We start from the raw sequence: 25,689 nt of genomic DNA, 5'->3' as shown, positions 1-25,689 counted from the left end.
GATAAAACAGTCATTTTAACTTTTTTTTTCTTTTTCAAATCATGAAAAAAATTTTATCACATGCAACAAGAATCGCCTGGTGCCTGTGGTAACTGATACATTAATAAGGCATTGTGACTTTTTCAGTTTGTGGCGCAAAGACAGAGACCCAATGGGGGGAGAGAAGGCTCCGCTGACTGATTTGATGGTGCAACTGTGGCACAAAGTGCCCACGTCACAGAGGGACTTTTCTTCAGCCACGACAAGGAATTAAAGTATTTTCAGACGTCATTTTCGAAAATCAGGAGGCTTCATGTGGATAATTTTTCTTTAGGATTTGATGATGAATCCCACTGAAATAAACAGGGAAGACTTTATATTTACTTTCTGTGTGAATTTACTCCCCATGAGGACCGCAGCTTTCATCCAATCAATGGACAGCATTAATTGACATATTTTGACTTATGAGAAAGCCTGTAAAAATCCATAAATTAGCCGCATCATTGTTTAAGATGCAGTGTTCAAAGCATGTGAAAAAAATGTAGCATCTTATAGTTCGGAAATTACAGTAGGTAGTTCTCAAAAACTGAGTGACTGTGCAACAAAGAGAAGAGTGAACATGTGATTTCACTGAGGAAGTTATCCCATCTGCTCAAAGTGATGTTAATCAGTAAAATCATCTGCTGGAGTCAGTGGCTGCAAAGAAAACTTGCACCCTCTCGGACGTTTCTGGAATACGTTGGACACTGCTGGATTAATAAATGGAATAGTTTCATCTGTGCTGAATATTTGGTCTCCAAAGCAGAGGTCAAGCAAGGTTGCCGTACATTGAATTCTATGACAGGTGTGATTTTGGCCCATTCTTCCACACAAAGTCTTCAAATCTTGAAGGTTATGTGGACCTCTTCTATGATAAATTTAGTTCGTTTCATAGATTTTCTGTTGGATCCAAGGCAGGTGATTGGCTGGGCCATTCAACCAGTTTTATTTTCATTCTCTGAAACCAATTGACAGTTCCTTGGATTTGGAACATTTCAGATGATCCTTGCAAACAGCTTCATTGGCCGGTTCACGCTGGTAAAATATTTATCACCTGTAGCTGTTATCCAATAACCCAGTGGTTATTGGTTGACATAGGTCACAGATTTGACTTGTGTGGTTTAGAAGCACATTTGCAGTCAAAAGGTAATCCTTTAATAGTCCCACAACGGGGAAATAGTGTTCTGAGTTCACACTTTTGCAAGTGTAACATCTATTTCAATTTTTTTTTCATTTCAAAGGAAGCTTTCTGTACGCAGTGGAAGGCTACAATGACATTTGAGAACATTCTTTCAGATATAAATGGATTTGGAACATTTCAGATTATGATCCTTGCAAACAGCTTCATTGGTCGCTTCACGCTACCCTGCCACTTCATGTTAAACAACTTCATAGCGGCTGTTCCTGCTCATCACTGCAACTTCAGCTCTCTGGATGATGGAAGCATGTTCCAAAATTTATCTGCTGCAGAAAGACGTACCGTTAGTATTCCAGTCCAAGAAGATGGGACTCCAAGCTCCTGTTACATGTTCACAGAACCTCAGTATCATCTGCTCCTCAACTCCTCCAACAGCGCTGATGCACCTGTGGTGCCGTGTCAGAATGGATGGGTGTATGACAATTCCACCTTCAAGACTACAATCACCTCAGAGGTGCTGTCAATGTGTCTTCATGAAAACAAATGCTGCTTTATTACAAACCCAAATCAGAAAAATGTTGGTATGATACAGTAAATTAATTAAGAAAAACACAGTGCTCTTTATATTTATTTCTACTTTTGTTTCATTGCCAACAGTATGAACGAAAAATATTAAATTTTTTTGTGTGGCAAGTTAAATTTAATTTAATACTGTTCATCCAGAAAGTATTAACTTCACTTTTCCACAATTTGTTATGTCACAGCCTTATTCCAAAATGGATGAAATCATTTTTTTTTCTCAAAATTCTACACACAATACCCAATAATGACAATGTGAAAAAAGTTTTTTTTTTTTTTTTTTTTTTTTGATGTTTGCAAATGTTTCACTGTAACTCTTGCTTGCCTCTACTGGTGGTTGGCTCTCACTGCGGTATTGTATCACTTCCTGTTCCGGAGCACAGCGGTGTTTTTCTGTATCTGTTAGCTGTTTAATCTGCGCAGTTAGATTGATCTAGTTATCTAGATTACGATTTGTTTCCCAGTGTAATCTTTGCGTGCCTTAACTAAAGCACTCCTTCTGCTGAATCACCTCTAAATTATTTACACATTATTCACTTTGCGTGTTTTTAGGAATCCGCTAGCTTAGCATAGCTACTAGCTCTTAGCCGATTTAGCATGGCAGCTTCTCCTGCCTCTCCCACACTTTTCTGCTCTGGGTGTGAAATGTTTAGTTATTCCTCGGCCTCCTTTAGCAGTAACGGTACTTGTAATAAGTGTAGCTTATTCGTAGCTTTGGAGGCCAGGCTGGGCGAATTGGAGACTCGGCTCCGCACCGTGGAAAATTCTACAGCTAGCCAGGCCCCTGTAGTCGGTGCGGACCAAGGTAGCTTAGCCGCCGTTAGTTACCCTCTGGCAGATCCCGAGCAGCCAGGAAAGCAGGCTGACTGGGTGACTGTGAGGAGGAAGCGTAGCCCTAAACAGAAGCCCCGTGTACACCGCCAACCCGTTCACATCTCTAACCATTTTTCCCCACTCGGCGACACACCCACCGAGGATCAAACTCTGGTTATTGGCGACTCTGTTTTGCGAAATGTGAAATTAGCGACACCAGCAACCATAGTCAATTGTCTTCCAGGGGCCAGACCAGGCGACATTGAAGGAAATTTGAAACTGCTGGCTAAGCGTAAATTTGGTAAGATTGTAATTCACGTCGGCAGTAATAACACCCGGTTACGCCAATCGGAGGTCACTAAAATTAACATTAAATCGGTGTGTAACTTTGCAAAAACAATGTCGGACTCTGTAGTTTTCTCTGGGCCCCTCCCCAATCAGACCGGGAGTGACATGTTTAGCCGCATGTTCTCCTTTAATTGCTGGCTGTCTGAGTGGTGTCCAAAAAATGAGGTGGGCTTCATAGATAATTGGAAAAGCTTCTGGGGAAAACCTGGTCTTGTTAGGAGAGACGGCATCCATCCCACTTTGGATAGAGCAGCTCTCATTTCTAGAAATCTGGCCAATTTTCTTAAATCCTCCAAACCGTGACTATCCAGGGTTGGGACCAGGAAGCAGAGTTGTAGTCTTACACACCTCTCTGCAGCTTCTCTCCCCCTGCCATCCCCTCATTACCCCATCCCCGTAGAGACGGTGCCTGCTCCCAGACTACCAATAACCAGCAAAAATCTATTTAAGCATAAAAATTCAAAAAGAAAAAATAATATAGCACCTTCAACTGCACCACAGACTAAAACAGTTAAATGTGGTCTATTAAACATTAGGTCTCTCTCTTCTAAGTCCCTGTTGGTAAATGATATAATAATTGATCAACATATTGATTTATTCTGCCTTTCTGAAACCTGGTTACAGCAGGATGAATATGTTAGTTTAAATGAGTCAACACCCCCGAGTCACACTAACTGTCAGAATGCTCGTAGCACAGGCCGGGGCAGAGGATTAGCAGCAATCTTCCATTCCAGCTTATTAATTAATCAAAAACCCAGACAGAGCTTTAATTCTTTTGAAAGCTTGACTCTTAGTCTTGTCCATCCAAATTTTTTATTTGTTATTATCTATCGTCCACCTGGTCGTTACTGTGAGTTTATCTGTGAATTTTCAGACCTTTTGTCTGACTTAGTGCTTAGCTCAGATAAGATAATTATAGTGGGCGATTTTAACATCCACACAGATGCTGAGAATGACAGCCTCAACACTGCATTTAATCTATTATTAGACTCTATTGGCTTTGCTCAAAAAGTAAATGAGTCCACCCACCACTTTAATCATATCTTAGATCTTGTTCTGACTTATGGTATGGAAATAGAAGACTTAACAGTATTCCCTGAAAACTCCCTTCTGTCTGATCATTTCTTAATAACATTTACATTTACTCTGATGGACTACCCAGCAGTGGGGAATAAGTTTCATTACACTAGAAGTCTTTCAGAAAGCGCTGTAACTAGGTTTAAGGATATGATTCCTTCTTTATGTTCTCTAATGCCATATACCAACACAGTGCAGAGTAACTACCTAAACTCTGTAAGTGAGATAGAGTATCTCGTCAATAGTTTTACATCCTCATTGAAGACAACTTTGGATGCTGTAGCTCCTCTAAAAAAGAGAGCTTTAAATCAGAAGTGCCTGACTCCGTGGTATAACTCACAAACTCGTAGCTTAAAGCAGATAACCCGTAAGTTGGAGAGGAAATGGCGTCTCACTAATTTAGAAGATCTTCACTTAGCCTGGAAAAAGAGTCTGTTGCTCTATAAAAAAGCCCTCCGTAAAGCTAGGACATCTTTCTACTCATCACTAATTGAAGAAAATAAGAACAACCCCAGGTTTCTTTTCAGCACTGTAGCCAGGCTGACAAAGAGTCAGAGCTCTATTGAGCTGAGTATTCCATTAACTTTAACTAGTAATGACTTCATGACTTTCTTTGCTAACAAAATTTTAACTATTAAAGAAAAAATTACTCATAACCATCCCAAAGACGTATCGTTATCTTTGGCTGCTTTCAGTGATGCCGGTATTTGGTTAGACTCTTTCTCTCCGATTGTTCTGAGTTATTTTCATTAGTTACTTCATCCAAACCATCAACATGTTTATTAGACCCCATTCCTACCAGGCTGCTCAAGGAAGCCCTACCATTATTTAATGCTTTGATCTTAAATATGATCAATCTATCTTTGTTAGTTGGCTATGTACCACAGGCTTTTAAGGTGGCAGTAATTAAACCATTACTTAAAAAGCCATCACTTGACCCAGCTATCTTAGCTAATTATAGGCCAATCTCCAACCTTCCTTTTCTCTCAAAAATTCTTGAAAGGGTAGTTGTAAAACAGCTAACTGATCATCTGCAGAGGAATGGTCTATTTGAAGAGTTTCAGTCAGGTTTTAGAATTCATCATAGTACAGAAACAGCATTAGTGAAGGTTACAAATGATCTTCTTATGGCCTCGGACAGTGGACTCATCTCTGTGCTTGTTCTGTTAGACCTCAGTGCTGCTTTTGATACTGTTGACCATAAAATTTTATTACAGAGATTAGAGCATGCCATAGGTATTAAAGGCACTGCGCTGCGGTGGTTTGAATCATATTTGTCTAATAGATTACAATTTGTTCATGTAAATGGGGAATCTTCTTCACAGACTAAAGTTAATTATGGAGTTCCACAAGGTTCTGTGCTAGGACCAATTTTATTCACTTTATACATGCTTCCCTTAGGCAGTATTATTAGACGGTATTGCTTAAATTTTCATTGTTACGCAGATGATACCCAGCTTTATCTATCCATGAAGCCAGAGGACACACACCAATTAGCTAAACTGCAGGATTGTCTTACAGACATAAAGACATGGATGACCTCTAATTTCCTGCTTTTAAACTCAGATAAAACTGAAGTTATTGTACTTGGCCCCACAAATCTTAGAAACATGGTGTCTAACCAGATCCTTACTCTGGATGGCATTACCCTGACCTCTAGTAATACTGTGAGAAATCTTGGAGTCATTTTTGATCAGGATATGTCATTCAAAGCGCATATTAAACAAATATGTAGGACTGCTTTTTTGCATTTACGCAATATCTCTAAAATCAGAAAGGTCTTGTCTCAGAGTGATGCTGAAAAACTAATTCATGCATTTATTTCCTCTAGGCTGGACTATTGTAATTCATTATTATCAGGTTGTCCTAAAAGTTCCCTAAAAAGCCTTCAGTTAATTCAAAATGCTGCAGCTAGAGTACTGACGGGGACTAGAAGGAGAGAGCATATCTCACCCATATTGGCCTCTCTTCATTGGCTTCCTGTTAATTCTAGAATAGAATTTAAAATTCTTCTTCTTACTTATAAGGTTTGAATAATCAGGTCCCATCTTATCTTAGGGACCTCGTAGTACCATATCACCCAATAGAGCGCTTCGCTCTCAGACTGCAGGCTTACTTGTAGTTCCTAGGGTTTGTAAGAGTAGAATGGGAGGCAGAGCCTTCAGCTTTCAGGCTCCTCTCCTGTGGAACCAGCTCCCAATTCAGATCAGGAGACAGACACCCTCTCTACTTTTAAGATTAGGCTTAAAACTTTCCTTTTTGCTAAAGCTTATAGTTAGGGCTGGATCAGGTGACCCTGAACCATCCCTTAGTTATGCTGCTATAGACGTAGACTGCTGGGGGGTTCCCATGATGCACTGTTTCTTTCTCTTTTTGCTCTGTATGCACCACTCTGCATTTAATCATTAGTGATCGATCTCTGCTCCCCTCCACAGCATGTCTTTTTCCTGGTTCTGTCCCTCAGCCCCAACCAGTCCCAGCAGAAGACTGCCCCTCCCTGAGCCTGGTTCTGCTGGAGGTTTCTGCCTGTTAAAAGGGAGTTTTTCCTTCCCACTGTAGCCAAGTGCTTGCTCACAGGGGGTCGTTTTGACCGTTGGGGTTTACATAATTATTGTATGGCCTTGCCTTACAATATAAAGCGCCTTGGGGCAACTGTTTGTTGTGATTTGGCGCTATATAAAAAAATTGATTGATTGATTGATAAGTATTTACAGCCTTTGCCATAAAGCTCAAAAAATGAGCTCATGTGCATCCTGTTTCCACTGATCATCCTTGAGATGTTTCTACAGCTTAATTGGATTCCACCTGGGGTAAATTCAGTTGATTAGACATGATTTGGAAAGGAACACACCTGTCTACATATAAGGTCCCACAGTTGACAGTGCATGTCAGAGCACAAACCAAGCATCAAGTTAAAGGAATTGTCTGTAGATGTCAGAGACAGGATTGTCTCGAGGAACAAATGTGGGGAAGGATACAGAATCATTTCTACTGTTTTGAAGGTCCCAAAAAGCATAGTGGCCTCCATCATCTGAAAATGGAAGCGGCTCAGATCCACCAGGACTCTTCTTAGAGCTGGCCGCCCGGTTAAAGTGAGTGACTGGGGGAGAAGCGCCTTAGTCAGAGAGGTGACCAAGAACCCAATAGTCACTCTGTCAGAGCTCAAGTATTGCTCTGTAGAGAGGAGAACCTTCCAGAAGGACAGCCATCTCTTCAGCAATACACCAATCAGACCTGTATGGTAGAGTAGACAGATGAAAGCCACTACTTAGAAAAAGGCATATGGCAGCCCACCTGGAGTTTGCTAAAAGGCACCCGAAGGACTCTCAGACCATAAGAAACAAAATTCTCTGGTCTGATGAGAACAACATTGAACTCTTTGGTGTGAATGTCAGGCGTCATGTTTGGAGGAAACCAGGCACCATCCCCACAATGAAGCATGGTGGTGGCAGCATCATGCTATGGGGATGTTTTTCAGTGGCAGGAACTGGGACACTAGTCAGGATTGAGGGAAAGATGAATGCAGCAATGTATAGAGACATCCTGGATGAAAACCTGCTTCAGAGCGCTCGTGACCTCAGACTGGAGCGACGGTTCAACCTTCAGCAGGTCAATGACTGTAAGCACACAGACCAGATATCAAAGGAGTGGCTTCAAGACAACTTTGTGAATGTCCTTGAGTGGCCCAGCCAGAGCCCAGATCTGAATCTGATTTAACATCTCTGGGAAAGATCTGAAAATGGCTGTGCACCAACACTCCCCATCCATCCTGATGGAGCTTGAGAGGTGCAGCAAAGAGGAATGGGTAAAACTACCAAAAGATAGGTGCACCAAGCTTGTGGCATCATATTAAAGATGACTTGAGACTGTAATTGCTGCCAAAGGTGCAGCAACAAAGTATTGAGCAAAGGGTGTGAATACTTATGTACGTGAGATTTCTTAGTTTTTTTTTTTACTTTTAATAAATTAGCAAAAAAAAGAAAAAAGTTTTTTCATGTCACCATTATGGGGTGTTGTGGTTGGAATTTTGGGGGGGAAAATTCATTTTATTCATTTTGGAATAAGCCTGTAACATAACAAAATGTGGAAATAGTGAAGCACCATGAATGCATTCCGGATGCAGTGTATGCATCCATTGCTGCATTTTTAACGTAATTATTGTATGGCCTTGCCTTACAATATAAAGCACCTTGGGGCAAATGTTTGTTGTGATTTGGCGCTATATAAATAAAATTGATTGATTGATTGATTGATTTAAAGGACATGTCAGGCTGTTAGCTGCCATCCGATGATCCACCGGGATTACTTTGTGCACTTCCATGACCGGTTTCATAGTATTCAGCATTTGCAGCAAACAGCTACAGAGACGTCCAAAAACAAAGTACTCATGAGTACTCGGGTGTTTCTGACAAGTGATGTTGCTACTAGAAACGTCACAGCATGCGTGTCGGGAGGTCGATCGCTATTAACTGATCCTGGATCTGCATTGAAAGGCCTTGGAAGAACACATCATGGAGTGCCGCCGGGTTCCACTCTCTCTTTGCTGCCAGGATGCAGAAGTTGATGGCATAGTCGGCGACACGTCTGCTTCCCTGCCAAAGATGCGGTGATGTGTGCTGGAAAACCTGGAGGAGTGCAGTCTTGAATGCCTGGAGTAAATCACAAGCTGGAGACTGCATACTCCACTCTGCCGAAGCCCACGCCACTGCCCGGCCGGTCAGGTGAGTTATGATGAATGCTATCTTCGTCCTGTCGGATGGAAACATTGCTAACATTAACTCAAAGTGAAGGTCACACTGTGTGAGGAAAGGCTTAACATCTCCGGATTCTACGGAGAAACGCTCTGGTCGAGACAGCTGGTTGCAGACAACAGAGGCAGCTGTAGGCACCAGCAGGGCAGCACTCGGTCCTGGAAGTGGCTGGTTGGCAGAGACCGAGGCGGACGAAACCTGATGAGTTAGGGTGGCTACTAGCTGTATCTGTGTGCTTACAGAGGACATGAAGGCATCCTGTCTCTTGGCCAGGTCAGTGATTCCGGCACTTAATGCGGTGAGGCAATCCTCCTGTTCTGCTAGCTGGCGGCCATGGTGACAAACTGCTGACTGAAACAGGTTCGAGTCCGCTGGCTCCATCGTTGGCCTGATCATCCTATCAGATTCGTAAGACAGAGAAGACTGGAGACAAATGCGGGATTCAACACAGAAGCTCTGGTTCAAAGAGGCATTTACTGAAATTATCAGTGAGGCCCAGTACACAGAGAGGCAGTCCAAGAAAAGCAAACAGATCAAAATCATCAGGCAAAGGCGTGGTCGGTATAAACAGACAGGTGGTCAAAACACAACATGGCAGCAGAACTTAGAGAAGACAATGAACAGAGCTAGAAGCAAAGGCACAGGGCACAACGATCAGGCAAAAAAAAAAAAAAAACAGTGCAACCAGTGGTGTTTAAATACAACTAGTGATGAGCAGCAGATTGGAAACACCTGTGGAACAATCCAGAAGAGGGTGTGGCCCAAACAGAGTGTAACACCCCCCCCCCCCCCCCCCCCCCCCACCAAGCTCCAAGACAAGAAAACCCAAGCAGGAAACACCCAGCCAGAGAAGTAACAAACAACATAATCCAAAATCTAAACTAAACAAACAGTAAAAAACAAAACCCAAACAGCAAAAAATCAGAACAAAATTAAATGAAGACCTAAAATAAACATGGCAGATAATTGGGCAAAACACAGTACATGACAGAAGTAATGTTTTCTGATTTGTTCCAATGTAACAAATCCATCTCCGTGTCCAGGCAGCCTGTTAAAAAGAGTGTCACATATCCCCACGTCCATGTCCACAGCTTCAGTAACCAGCATCCACACAAACAGTGCATCACCACACTTGAGCCTTCAAAATCCGACACTCTGAAAACGTTGAGTTTCATGGTGAAGCGTGTCGTCTCCTCTCTAAATCCAAGCCATCACTTCCGAACGGCAGCTTAGAAGCTTCGTTTCAGATGGAGCAGGTTTGTTTCCCTCTGTCTGTCAGTCATTGGGGTGTTTCTGTTTTGTTAATAAGGACCTCACACACTGACAAATGCAGAGGATTGCTGAGTGAGACGTCTTCCAGAAATGCACCTGCTAACGCTCAAAGTGAAAGAAATAAAATACATCAGAGGTCACTAAGTATTAGCAGTCTGCAGAGACACTTACAATCATGAGTACTTTTATGTTGTCTTACTAACTGGGACATTAAAAAACATGAGACATATCCTTTAAGGCCTGCAACACATTTTAAAAAGAAAGCTGAGATGAGGCATTTTATTCAGAAATTTTTAAATTGAATTTTAATCTTTTGAATTGAAATTGTTTTTATGCTTTAAATCTTCAAAAGCTTAACAGTATAGCAGCATGGTACTGTATGGGAAATTTGTGTCAAGTAGAGAGTTCTCAAAACCTGAATCACCATGTTGGAGGAGACCAGTGAGGGAAGTCATAAAAAAACACACCCACAAAACATTCTCCAACCCACCGCACAAACATTTGGGACTCCACATAATTTTACACTTGTATCTGGGATTTTAGTAAATCAGAATTATCTTGGAGTCATGCTTTCTGCAATGAAATATCAATCAAAGTAAATGGGTTGCTGCTGCATATCTTTTTCTACATTTTCAATATCCTCTCCTCTATTTTCTGATTTGGGGTTGTAAATGAATTTGTATTTATTTGTTTATTTATTTTAGTTGCCGCATCATGATCAATATTACAGTTTTTATTTTGATGCTATTTTCTTTTGTATTTTATTAAGTGGGATTGTGTCTGTGATAAAAGAGGGCAAAACAAAGCCACTGCTACCATCTTCTTTGTTGGTGTGATGGGTGGAGCCGTGACCTTCGGCTATCTGAGTAACAGGTAAAAGACTACTGATCGTACGCAGGCCTGTGCAAAGGTTTTAGGCAGAATTTATGTTCTTAAAGGTACTCAGTGACTCCTCGTTATGTGTATTAAAATGTATTAGCTGTTCATTTTGGCTTAATACAAACATTTCCTAGTGAAACCATTCTGCATGGATCACAGAGTGTGCACAGTTAGTGGCTGCATAAAAAGGTGCACTGACACTAGCTGCATGCACTTGCATGCACGTCATCGAGATGATCCCACCCACTGTGATCCCAGCTGGACGCCGTGCTTTGTTCCACCGCCTGCCATGTGTTCTGTGGTGGACGCTGCGTATATAAAATAATTATTTTGTAGCAGATTAATCATTTTCTCTGCAAGTTGTCTGTTGAAAACGGCTCTAATCGCTTCCTGAATCACAGAGGACCACTCCAGCAGTGTGTGCACTGAATGAATTGGAGAAAGCATTTTGAGCCATCTAAAAAGATAATTATTTGTCATGTTTACATTTTCATGGCATGGTAAAACAGTTGCATGTTATTTCCTTCTTGTCTGCAGCTGTTAAAGTATGTTTATGATAGATTAACATCTCCTTATAATCATTCAGAGGAGCTGCACTCTGATGCAATCCGCTAACACAACCACTCGCTCTGTTCACGTCTTCTTTACTCCACTTGACGAGCTGCACGTCATGTTGACAAGCAAATTGTGCCACCTAGCATGACATTTATGCTTGAAGGATTTTTTGAACATTTCAAAATTCTCTTTGCCCAATTGCACGCGCCGGCGCCCCTCTCACATTCAGTCTGCACCGATTAAAGACGAGTTTACTCTCCTGCACGACACAGGTTGTGCAAGTGCGTGAATCAGTGTCAGTGCACCTTAGGAGTTTTCTGCCTACCAGTGTGGGCCCCGCCCAGCGCATGACATCATCGCAGTTCCTTCTATGGCCATGTTTGGGCCTCGGCTAAAAAGTTAAAAAACTTTTAAAAAAAAATTAAAACACCTAAATAAGTAATACTTATACATAAAAATAAATGACTGAAATGTGTGAGTGCAATTAATCTGTAGCAGCACATATTTTCATTTAGGCAGCATCCTACAATTTAATAAAGGTGCTATGAAGAATTCTTCTACCTTTAGATGTTGCACTTGCAGAAGACTTCAGCACGTCCCTCCTCCCATGCCCTCCTCCTATTGTTCATTTTGTGATAAAAGTATGGAATTTGGCACACATATTCTAAAGTAACCAATGTTTATTTTCAGACATGGAGCCATCCTAGATCATTTGCATCATTTTTTTACCAAAATTTGAGCAACTTTAACTTTTGACCCCTGTACACACTGAAGCTGACCTTTGTCACCATTTTTGCTGTTTTTACCCCATAACTCCATGTAATTCAGTCATAGATAGTCCAAACTATACCTTTTTGGAATCGTTATGATCAAATAATATGGTATACTTTTCAACATGATTGGAGCTTTTTTAAATTTTGCAGAGTAAAATTTACTGTGCACCGGGATAACTTTTGGTCCCAGTCCAAATTGAGTTAAATATACTCTACCACAGTGCTAAATCAACTCTATTACAGTATGTAGAAACAGTTGATTGGACAAGACAGTAGTGCTGATTTCACTCTATAGAGTGTATTTTACTCTATTTAGACTGGGACCAAATATTATCCCAGCAGAGTATATTTTACTCAGCAAACTTTACTGTGTATGTAGTGAGCGCCTTGTATGGCAGCACCCTGACATAGGGGTGAATGTGAGGCTTTATTGTAAAGCACTTTGAGCATCTGATGCAGATGGAAAAGTGCCATATAAATGCAGTCCATTTACCATAAATAAATGCAGTCCATTTACCATAAATAAATGCAGTCCATTTACCATTTACCATATGTCGCAGCATTCAGCATCACAAAATATACATTAATCTATTGGTTTGTGGTATTGTCACGAAAAGTGAAAAATGTTCATAACAGAATTTATTCTAATACATTCTATGACAGCTGCACAAAATTAAAAGTGATGCGAGGGGGTCTGGGGGGGGTTATGGCTAGGGTTATTTGGATGCACAAATAGTCACAACAAGGGCTTCAAGATGTACAGATTCCCTTCAGATCCGAGCAGAAGAAAAATTTGGGAAAATAAAGTCACCCGTGTGGGATAGAAGAGACTTCATCGTAAATTATTTTGTTTTATCTTAAGTAATTTTAAAATGAGATTTGGAACTTCACAATTGATTTGTGTCTTTATTGAAATTACAGGGAACATATCATAAATGATATTTGAAATGGAATATTTGGGAATTTAAAATATGAAACATCACACTGGATTTCAATCCAAATGTTAGAATATGATTAATAAAACGTGCACAGTAAATCTGGTAATTTTGTTTGCCATGGTTTTCTTCATTCTGCATCAATGCATTCACACTTGTCTTCTCCTGTGTTTGTTTGTTTGTTTGTTTTTTGTAGGTTTGGCCGAAGGATCATGCTGCTGGTCTCATACGTATCTGGAATGCTGTTTGCTGTTTTGAGTGCTTTTTCAACATCTTACATGATGTTCATGGTGCTTCGGTTCTTCACTGGGTTTTGTATCACTGGCATCGTGATTGTCTCATCAGTCCTCAGTGATTATACATTTAATCTCTATTTCAACACAGTCATACGTTGCCTATGTTTATTGAGACCAGATGTTACAGACGTTTGTTGGTTCATTTTGAAATATGGCACTTTTCACAGCCATGACTAATTGAAAATTGTGAGAAATTGTTGATAATAATATTCATAGGTATTCATGGACAGGATATTGAGGCTTAATTGGGAGGAGGGTCTTCAGTTTGGTGCGCTCAGGGTCTCATCACTGCTGTTTGCAGATGATGTGGTACTGTCAGCTTCAGAGGAACAACGTTTGCAAGTTTTTGGATTTTTGCTGATGCATCTGTTGGCAAAATCACCTTGATTTACGCTTTCACCTGAAAGTCAATGCATGTTTTTGGAGGCTCATAATAATAATAATAGTTTTATTCATATAACACTATAACACCACAGAAAGTGCTTCACAGAATAAAACATTAAAAACAACATAATACCACTCACTCACTGACTTTCAACCGCTTACTCCAATTAAGGGTCATGGGGGGGGGCATTGCACCCGGAGAGAACCCACGCAAACATAGGGAGTACACGCAAACTCCACACAGAAAGACCACAGGTGGGAATCGAACCCATGATCTTCTAGCTGTGAGGCAACAGTGTTAACCACTAAGCCACCGTGCTGGCAACATAATAGCAATAATAAATAAAATAAGGAATACAAGTCCATCCATCCACTTTACCCACTCCAATTAACAGTTATGGGGGTTGCTGGAGCCTATCTCAGCAGTCATAGGGTGTAAGGCGGGGTACACCCTGGATAGGATGCCAGTCTGTTGCAGGGCCACATACAGACAGACAAACACGGGGAGAGCCTGAAAACTCCAAACAGAAAGGCCCCAGTTGGGAAGTGATCCCACAACCTTCTTGCTGTGAGCGAACAGTGCTAACCACTAAGCCACCATGCTGCCAATAAGGGTCTATAAAAACTGAACTAAAACACTAAGTCAAAATTCCCCACCATCATTGATTGTAGCAAGCAGAGAACCAGTATTTGAAAAAGTCAAAACAATTCAATTGGCTAATCTCACCCAACATTTTCATGGTCACAGTGCACGAAATGCAAAAGATTGACCACTTGCTGATTTCTTCTTAATCTGAGGAACACATAGCACACCAGCCTCCTGTGATCACAAGGTGCAAACAACAGACAACAAAGAGATGCCAATATTGGAGTTACACGATCAAGCTTCTGGTCAAAATTTGAGCAGTTGCATTCTGGGTCATCTGCTCACTTCTAATGGTTTTAAGTGAGAGATCCAAAAATGAAACATTACAGTAATCAATTCTAGATGACACAAAAGCATGGACCAAGACTTCTGCAATAGCTAATGGACACTTTTGCCACCTGTCTAACATGTGCTTCAAAGGAGAGAGATTCATTAAGAATAACACCAAGATTCTTGCTGAATCAAGCAATCTTCCAACGAATGGGCGGAGTGATCAAATGGATTATTTACTTTTTTTGGACCAATGATGATCATCTCCGTCTTATTCGAGTTTAGAAGTACAAAATTAGATGACGTACAATTCCTCACAGCAACCTGACTGGACTCAGTCTTGCTCATAGTCACACAATCAGACCAGTATCCAGCAGATACTGGCATAAAAAACTGCAGATCATGAATGACAAGTCAACCTCAAACCACAAATGATCTTCCTTGACTGTGCTGAACACAAGGAAAATAATAACACTGCACATTTTGTGACCCCGTCACAAAAATAATTCGCTCCCCATCACACAAAGCACTCCATTTTTGTGCCCCCGGCACAAGCCCATAGATTAATGTACTTTTCGTAACCCAGTCTCACGAACTGCTGTGAGATTGGGTTGATATTTACATTGTGTCAGTTCACCCTCTTGGCTGGTGGCTCCATCTTCAGCATCCTTCCCCACCCTCTACAAACCAAACCATCTCAAGATAGTTCTATCACAAATCACTCCTGCCACCTTTCTCCACCCACTCCACTCTGCGTGCACTGTATTTTTCACCTGTCTACCACACTCTCCATTACTTTGGATACTTGACATCAAGTATGTGAACTCATCAACAATTAATATCCAGGACTATTCCAGATATTGCATGTTCTGGAATGCACTATTCCACGGAGTGCTCTCTCACTCACATACATGTGCACAACATTGCTCCAAATGACTTTCATTCCACCTCTCTCCGGAGCGTATCGCCACATCTCCAGTATCAACTTGCTCTCTCAACTCTTGCTACAGATCAAGTCATCTGCAAACATCATCTACTGTCTGAGATTGTCATTCAACCTGTCCATTACCACTGCAAATAAAAAAGGGCTCAGTGATGATTCTTGATGTAATCCCACCTCCATCTTAAATGTATTTGCCCCTGTCGCTGTTAGAGATAGATAGATAGATATACAGATAACCCATAATAATGGCTTATCTGTATGGAGAGCCAGACTCTAAAAATTATTTATGCTTGCTTCTGCACACTCGTGTTTTGTCTGAATTACCAAAATAAAAGCTAGAGGAAGTATCTCACTGTCACTCTCTCTCTCCTCGCACGCGAGAAAAGAATCACAGTGTCTCACTGTCTGGTTATTCTCTGTGTATAATGTCTGGGTTGTCTCATTTCAACAGGTTTGACCCTAACAGTCGCAGAGGTCATGAAGTTAATAAATGCGCTTAGATAGTGATTACCAACAAAAAGTAACAAACTAAATATTGGCGAAAACATTTTCTGAGGTTAAAATCATGACATAAATAAAATAATACAATACTCTCAAAAAATGTTTGGATCAAAGAGTGTAGAAAGTAACACAACAGCTCAAATAGTCCCTTACCAAAAAGTAGTATATGCAAGTATGTTTCAAGTATACTTCTAGTTTACTTTTTATATACTTATCAGTACTATTTTTTGGTAAGGGGTGTTCTGATGGTTTTTTGTCACATTTACTAGAACAAGCTTCCTCCTACTTCAAAAGACATACAGGTTATTTGAGTTGGTGACTGTAAATTGACTGTAGGTGTGAGTGAGTGTGAATGTGTTCGTCTGTCTATATGTGTCGGTGCTGCAATAGACTGGTGGTCTGTCCAGAGTGTACACTGCCTCTCGCCTAGTGACCACTGGGATAGGCTCCAACCCCCTGTTTAGCAGGTTTTGAAAATGGATGGATGATTTAACAAAAGTGATGAAGATTTTCTTTATTTCAGGTGTGGAGTGGGTGGACATTGAACACAGGAAATTGGTGGGAGTGATTGACAGCTTGTCTTGGACAGTTGGGAACATGGGCTTTGCTGTTATTGCTTACTTTGTGACTGACTGGCGGTGGCTAATTATTAGTGTCACATCACCACTCATCTTGGCAATCGTCACCTGGAGGTACAACCTCGAAGTTCAGATTTGGATTCTCGGGCACATATTTACTGTATGGCTTTTAATGCAGTTACATTTACTGTGTCCAAATGATCATGATCACAATTCATTTTCCATTTTAGGTGGATGCCAGAGTCGGCAAGGTGGCTCATTACTCATGGAAAGTTTGACCAAGCACTTGCTTATCTACAAGCATGTGAAAAGATGAACCATGCAGAGGTCTTAACTTACACACTGAATAAAGAGGTTAGTATATTCAATATGACCGTTATGTCACAAAAGACTGACAAGGAACGACAGGCAATAAATTACGTAAGACTGCCTCAGGTGAACCTTTCCTGTTATAAGTTACTGTATGTTCTATTAAAGCTTGTTCTGTGCCTTGATAAAATGGTCATAGCAGATAGCCACCCCAATGAGTCTGGGCTGTTTGAGGTTTCTTCCTGTAAAACAACAAAAACAGGATTTTCCTCTTCTTCTTATCACTGTCACCAGTTTGCCAAGTCACAGTATTGTGCTTTGAGATGACTTGCTATAATTTTTCACTACATACTGTAAATAAATTAAATGAATCTTAGATGCACAGTAAATTTTGCAGAGTAAAATTTACTCTGCTGGGATAACATTTGGTCCCAGTCTAAATAGAGTTAAATATACTCTATCACTGTGCAAAATCAACTCTTACTGGAGTAGAAACACTTGATTTGACAAGATGGTGGAGCTGATTTCCCTCTATAGTAGAGTGTATTTTACTCTATTTAGACTGGGACCAACTATTATCCCGGGAGAGTAAATTTTACTCAACAAATTTTACCGTGTGTGGAACTGTCCTGATCTCAATCTGTTTTTCATGTTGCTGTAGTTAGTAGATATTTTAAAATCATGTTTGATGGTCTTATATTCTTGTCAGACACTTTCCAGCATTGTTGTGACAGAGAAGAAAGACCGTGTCTATTCCTACCTCGATCTGGTACGAACAACAAAGATGAGAAAACTGTCCCTGCGAACTGGTACCCTATGGTCTGTATTGAATTTATCTCTAATAAGGTTATAAGTACATCATCCATGACTGACTGTTTAAAGTATTTTAACACCACGCTTGGAAAAGTACTTTTTTTTAATTTAACCTTTATTTAACCTTTATTTAACCAGGAGAGTCCCTTTAAGGTTAAAAACCTCTTTTGCAAGAGATTCCTGGCCAAGAGGCAGCAAAAGTTACACAACAATTAGAATAAAATTCACTCAATTAAAATACCATACGATTAAGAAAAACAGTTACAATTTAAAGACATCATCTCAAGTGCTCTCAGTCTGGACTTAAAAGTGCTCAATGAAATAAGTTCAGTTAATTTCCAGTCTTTTATCCAAGTTCTGTGCAGGCAAATGGAACAGAGATCAACAAATGATCATTTGAACACAAATAGTAAGAATCAACACTTCTCCATGTGATCAAATTACAGATGTAAGAAGGCAGCAGCCCAAGCTTGGCCTTATAAATATACCAATGTCCCAACCTCCTAGTTGACCAAGAAGGTTATCTTACTCAAGAATGAGTAAGATGGGTCCAGGCTTTACAGTTTGTAACAAACATGCATGATAAACAGCATCAATCTCTTTAAGACATGGAGAACAGGCAGTCATATACAACAAATCCCCATAATCTAAAATACATTTTAAAAAAATGTTGCTGTGAGAAGTTGCTTTTATACCTCAAAAGAAAACTTTATTTATTTTGAAAGAAAAAGCCCAATTTGAGTTTGAGTTTCTTCACAAGATTGTCTATATATATGGCTTGAAGGTAAAGGAGACATCAAGCAAGACACCAAGGAATTTTGTATCTGTGAACCACCTCAATGACATGTCCCTCAAGAGTGGACACCATAGGCGGAGCTTGAGGCACATTCTTGGTGTTTGCAAACAACATTAGTTTGGTCTTGTCAGCATTGAGCACCAGTTGTGCTAGACCCCATTAAAAGCTTTATGTAGAGATTCAACAACTTTAGCAGGGGTGAATCCAAAACAGTAAATAATTGTCATCAGCATAAAAATGCATATTAGCATCTGACATACTTTGTCCTAATTCATTAATGTACATAATGAACAAGAGGGGACCCAATATTAAACCCTGCGGCACCCCTTGTGGACACTCATAAATTCAGAACGCAGACCATAACGCTTAATACACTGAGTCCTGTCACTCAAATAATTTGTGAGCCAGGAAACTACATGATCTGACAGTCTAAAACAAAGAAGCCTATGCTTTAAAACAACATGGTCCACATTGTCAAAAGCCTTTGACAATCAATAAAAAGTGAAGCACAGTAATGCTTTATATCAAGAGCAACAAGTATATCATTACTCACTTTTGTGGCCGCACTAATGGTGTCATGCTTTTTCCTGAAGTCTGATTGCAATTTTGAGAGAAGTTCATTTGAGTATAAAAACTCTTTCAATTGGTCACAAACAAGAGCTTCAAGGATTTTTGACAAAACATAATTTGATATTGGCCTGTAGTTTAGTTAAACCTGCTGGATCACCTCCTTTTAATAAAGGAGAGTAACAAGCGTTGACTTCCAAACTGATGGAATTTCATTGTTTTGGATCAAGAGATTAAAAAGGATTGTAAGAAGCTGTGCTACAAAAATCTGCTGCTATTTTCAAAAAGTACACAGTAAAATCACCAGTGTAAACTAACACTGACAGTGTTAAATTAACACTGCCAGTGTACATATGGTCCTACTCTGGAGTAACAAGCGTTGACTTCCAAACTGATGGAATTTCATTGTTTTGGATCGAGAGATTAAAGGGATTGTAAGAAGCTGTTACAAAAACAGCTGTCATTTTCAAAAAGTACACAGTAAAATCACCAGGTTAAAATTAACACTGACAGTGTTAAATAAACACTGCCAGTATACATATAGTCCTACTCTGGCTAATAAATTTGCCATAATCTACTCTAAAATATCTTTGTCTTCTTTGCTTGTATAGTCTTATTTTCTTCATATTCACAAAAACATACTTCAACTTATGTAATTTTTATATATAATTAATGTGCTTGATGTAAAATAGGCCAATTATGGTCAATTTTGATGTCATTACCATTTCTGAAGTAAGATAAAGTTAATCAATAGACCTATCTTGTTTCAGATAATTGTATTTTCATAGCTAAGACTGGCATAATGGCCTATAAAAGTTGTCTTATTGGTTTCCTCATGTAAGAAAACATAATTTGACACCAATATTGTCAAAATAGGACCATCGTAGCAGATTTTCTGAATTTGACCCTTCACAAAAAATGCGATGACCTTTCCCCATTTTCGGTCATTGTGTCGTAACGCAAGGTCGAAAATAGGTCAAACTATATATTTTTTGACTCTACTGTCAAGACGAGTAATTTGATATGCATCTCAAAAGGCTTGGGCCACTTTTGAATTTTTACCCTTTTTTGACCAAAAAAGGTTTTTTTGTTATTGTTGGCCCAAGAATGGCCCAAAGAAAGATTTTTACTTTGGACATCGCCCCTGATGTGAAACCTTACTATATAAGGACTTGATCCAGCATAGATGCCTGCTTGTAACAAAAAATGACAAAAAAAAAAAAAAAAATTCTTAAGCACTTTTTTGCCTTCAGCTGGCTGTCTGCTATGCTCTTGCTACACAGTAAAAGGAACAAAAGGACTTACTTTGTATATTCATGAAAGTAACAGTGAGAAGCACATAACAGAATGGAATCATGGTCAAAATAATTTGCACCCCTGATTTTAAAGTACAGCAAGTCAGAATGTTCATAAATAAATGGATATTTAGCAACAGTGTCCTTGGTGGCCACCACATCTAGGATTTGTAAATGAAAGAAACTGACAAGCTCATATCAACTGAGATGTGACTTTAAACCATGTTGAGAGACAGAAAAGAAGGAAGAAATGTATGCTTTGGCAACATTCATACAAAATCCTTGCTTCAGGGTTGTGCTGATTTGGTTCCAAGTTATTTAAGATTTAGAATGTTAACTGCTGTCAGTCAGAAAATAACAGTGATTGAGTACAAATATTATACCAATATAATATTAATTATGATCTTGCATACACATGTATAAATATGCAAAATGTCCCATTAGCCCTATAATTATGTTTGGTGATTTTAAGTGCAGTAGTTGCAGCTGTACACTGTTCATACATTGATCGCCTCTGATATCTCCACCCCACCCACCCAATTCAGTGGCTTTTAAGTGTGAAGAACCAATGACCCCCAAATGATCGGTTTTACAGACAGGTTGTGCCTGCAAATTAGGCCATTTTTAAGAGTACATTTGTCTACTCATGGAAAGAGATGACTGAATGGTGAACAGTGATGCCGGTAACGCGTTACTCTAATCTGACCACTTTTTTTAGTAACGAGTAATCTAACGCGTTAATCTTTCCAAATCAGTAATCAGATTAAAGTTACTTCTCCATGTCACTGTGCGTTACTATTATTTTTCATTGTGGGTCAACAGCAGCATTAAACTTGGTTTGTGGGCAGGAGGTCGGGGTTCGACTGAACTACACACTTTAAGCGAGCTGTGAGCTTTTCATCCACGGTTTTTTGCAGCTGCTCGACTCGTCCTCACCTCTTAAAGCGCGGTGATCAGCACACCTGTACTGAGCTTTACAAAGACATTTTTATACTTTTTCCCCTCCTTTATTTAGAATTCTGAGCTGAGCCGCTCTGTATCGTCTCGTTAAAAACAGCTGATCCTCCACTCAAATGCACCTAAACTCTTTCTGAGGACCACATGATGTGAAAATGCAATAAAACTTTCTTACCTATAAATCTGGTCTGCATAAATAAATGTTATCCATTCTTTGTGCTGAAACGCCAAAGCAGGGGCGAATCCAGATGGAATGAGGGCGTGGGGCAAGGATGTGCCCCCCCACAACACCCCTAGATTAAAGGTCCAGTTTTGAAGCCGTTTTTTACTACAACTACTAATATTTCTTAAAATAATAATAATTTCGACAAGTAAAATGTTTAGAGAGAATTTAAATGTTAGAAAAATGTTAGAATTTAATAGTTACATTTATAAACAATGTAGGTTTGAAATTGCAAGTTTTACTGTTACAGTGCTGTCAACAGTTAAATATGAGGTCAAGAAAGAGGTCTTTATTTTACTTTTTATAAAACAAGTATTTATTTTCATTGAAGTCAAGAAAGGGTGACTATAAAGTGAGTTTTGGCAAAACAGGTATCGTCATGTTGACGTGGGTTGTTGTCGGCAGCTGGGGAAAGTAACTAAAAAAGTAACTAGTAATCTAACTTAGTTACTTTTACAATTGAGTAATCAGTAAAGTAACTAAGTTACTTTTTCAAGGAGTAATCAGTAATCAGTAATTGGATTACTTTTGCAAAGTAACTGTGGCAACACTGATGGTGAATACATGCAAGTACGTACTTTCACTAGGACTGAGATTTAGAAAGGAGAACCAGCTACTCATACACACCTCTGGCGAAAGGAATACATACATATACACATTCCTGCCTTTGTGTATACTCAATTTGTGATTTGAGTTTTATAAAGGAGGCCCCTGCTTTTTGCACCTCCTCAAAGCTCTGCCAAAGCACATTTCAGCTGCTGCCCACTCATGGACGCTCAGACTGCTCCTACTTCCAAATCTTCAAGCTGCCTTCAAAACCAACCCTTCCTTCAACATCATCTTCCCAGTTGCCACTTTACTGGTTGTGTTACTGCATGTTTTGTGTCTTCTGCTCTGTCTTATTCAAGACGTCCAAGTCTAGAGTCTAGCTCTTAACTCGTGTGTTACACTTTGAGATGATGTACGTTGTGTTTTGGCAGTATATGAGATTAATATAATGAATGACAATTGTACTGATGAATGAGTTTTTATACTTAAAACCAGATGGAGTCATTGTAATCTCTTCCTATTTAGGTTTTGTGTAGCAACTGCATTTTATGGCATCAGCTTCAACATCACTGGCTTCGGGCTGAATTTGCACCTCACCCAATTTGTGTATGCCTTAATTGAGCTACCAGCCAAAGTATTAGTTTACTATTTACTGGATAAAATAGGCAGAAGAGTCTCTGAAACAGGAGCTCTAATGATGGTCGGTCTCTGTCTTGGAATCAACATTGTTATTCCAAAAGGTAAGTATTGGAATTAGTAGTGTGACGTGTATGCAAAATTAAATAAATTATGATCCAGATTTAACTTTTCTTTAAAATAAACCATTTAAATCACTTTTAGATATTTCTGCTGCCAGGACGACAGTAGCAGTCATTGGAAAAGGATTGTCTGCAGCATCATTTACAACTCTTGTCCTCTACAGCGCCGAGTTATACCCCACTGTTGTAAGGTAAAAAGCACTTCAACCAAAATTAAAGTACAATGTGGATTTGAAATATGTCAACACTGCAGGATATAAAACAAATCTTTAAATAAAAAAAAGTTGCATGACTGTCATAAGTGAAGGTTGAATAATCATTTAAGGCAAAACGGTATGGGCTACAACTCGTGCATGGCTCGACTTGGTGTGGCACTGACGCCTTTGATCCTCTTGCTGGATGAGTTCTGGAAACACCTGCCCCAGATGGTCTTGTGCTCTGTTGCTGTGCTGGGAGGAATCGTGGCAAGCACTCTATCAGAGACACGCAACAGGTGCCTCCCAGAAACCATCGAGGACATAGAACAGTACTGGTAACATCTTGGTACCACTGATTTCAGCAAATGTTTTTGCAAATGTGTTTGGGATACCTTAAGAACTGAAGACAGTTGAAAGATATTTGGGAAGATGGTGAGATGTTAATCTGATGTTTTAAAATTAAAACACAAAACTGTGTACTTTTTATGAACAAATAACTTACCCAAACACCAGAAATGGGAAAATGTACATTTATGATGCAATAAATTGTAATTTAAAAGATTTAAGAATGTGATTTACCAGGTACAACACACTGCCTGTGATTTGCTGACAGAATGAGAATTTTCAACTCAGTAAGACTGTAAATGTAACTGTTTGGGCTATAAAAAAAGTTTATTTTTAAATTCTTATTACAGTTTGCTAAATTAAAATGCAAACTGCTGACTATCATAATATGTACTGTCAGCATATTTAAAGGGCCAAAAGTATGTGTGAAAGTAGTGTTCAGAATAGTAGTAGTGCTATGTGACTAAAAAGATTAATCCAGGTTTTGAGCATATTTCTTATTGTTGCATTGGAAACAAGGTACCAGTAGATTCAGCAGATTCTCACAAATCTAATATAACTTATGTCAGATGTGGTTGGTACTACTTTTAAATAAACAAATTAATATTTACAAAATGATGTACAAAACTGACCATATGGCATAACTTCGCACTGCCACTGGAATGAATAGAGATAGGGATTTCAGTTTTATGTTAGTGTTACAAGGACTACATATTGATATCATAGTATTATTTTTTTTTTCTTTTTTTTTTTAAAGCTTGATAGCTACAATTAGTAGTGCACACTGACACGACTGACTGATTTGGCGATTATGATTTAATATGAATGCAAGTTGCATATATAACATGTACAATAACAATGTACATCAAGCCGCATATACAGTAGTGTTCAGAATAATAGTAGTGCTATGTGACTAAAAAGATTAATCCAGGTTTTGAGTATATTTCTTATTATTACATGGGAAACAAGGTACCAGTAGATTCAGTAGATTCTCACAAATCCAACAAGACCAAGCATTCATGATATGCACACTCTTAAGGCTATGAAATTGGGCTATTAGAAAAGAAAAAAAAAAAGTAGAAAAGGGGGTGTTCACAATAATAGTAGTATCTCCTGTTGATGCTACAAACTCAAAACTATTATGTTCAAACTGCTTTTTTAGCAATCCTGTGAATCACTAAACTAGTATTTAGTTGTATAACCACAGTTTTTCATGATTTCTTCACATCTGCGAGGCATTAATTTTGTTGGTTTGGAACCAAGATTTTGCTCATTTATTAGTGTGATTGGGGTCATTGTCTTGTTGAAACACCCATTTCAAGGGCATGTCCTCTTCAGCATAAGGCAACATGACCTCAAGTATTTTGACATATCCAAACTGATCCATGATACCTGGTATGTGATATATAGGCCCAACACCATAGTAGGATAAACATTCCCATATCATGATGCTTGCACCACCATGCTTCACTGTAACTTGAATTCTGAGTTTGGGGGTCGTCTCACAAACTGTCTGCGGCCCTTGGACCGAAAAAGAACAATTTTACTCTCATCAGTCCACAAAATATCCCTCCATTTCTCTTTAAGCCAGCTGATGTGTTCTTTGGCAAATTGTAACCTCTTCTGCACGTCTTTTATTTAACAGAGGGACTTTGCAGGGATTCTTGGAAATAAATTAGCTTCACACAGGTGTTTTCTATCACAGCACTTACAGGTAACTCCAGACTGTCTTTGATCATCCTGGAGCTGATCAGTGGGTGAGCCTTTGCCATTCTGGTTATTCTTCTATCCATTTTGATGGTTGTTTTCCGTTTTCTTCCGTGCGTCTTTTTTTTTTTTTTTCCATTTTAAAGCATTGGAGATCATTGTACATGAGCAGCCTATAATCTTTTGCACCTGCGTATAAGTTTTCCCCTCTCCAGTCAACTTTTTAATAAAACTACGCTGTTCTTCTGAACAATATCTTGAACGTCCCATTTTCCTCAGGCTTTCAAAGAGAAAAGCATGTTCAACAGGTGCTGGCTTGATCTTTAAATAGGGGACACCTGATTCACACCTGTTTGTTCCACAAAATTGACGTACTCACTGACTGAATGCCACACTACTATTTTTATGAACACCCTT

General features: G+C 39.4%; 1 protein-coding gene across 1 annotated transcript; it reads left to right on the top strand.

The window, feature by feature from the left end:
• Positions 1 to 1,271: 1,271 nt before the first annotated feature.
• Positions 1,272 to 23,759, top strand: LOC117526120 (solute carrier family 22 member 7-like). Its single transcript, XM_034188147.1, has 9 exons — positions 1,272 to 1,670; positions 10,766 to 10,869; positions 13,335 to 13,489; positions 16,702 to 16,870; positions 16,987 to 17,110; positions 17,775 to 17,884; positions 22,791 to 23,005; positions 23,106 to 23,214; positions 23,349 to 23,759. Exons 1-9 carry the CDS (start codon positions 1,290 to 1,292, stop codon positions 23,557 to 23,559), a joined length of 1,578 nt encoding a protein of 525 aa, XP_034044038.1. The 5' UTR covers positions 1,272 to 1,289; the 3' UTR covers positions 23,560 to 23,759.
• Positions 23,760 to 25,689: the final 1,930 nt, after the last annotated feature.

The sequence above is a fragment of the Thalassophryne amazonica genome, chromosome 15, assembly GCF_902500255.1.
Source record: "Thalassophryne amazonica chromosome 15, fThaAma1.1, whole genome shotgun sequence".
Taxonomy (NCBI): Eukaryota; Metazoa; Chordata; class Actinopteri; order Batrachoidiformes; family Batrachoididae; genus Thalassophryne; species Thalassophryne amazonica.
Note: the sequence above shows the minus strand (reverse complement) of the source record. Positions and strands in the feature narration are given on the sequence as shown.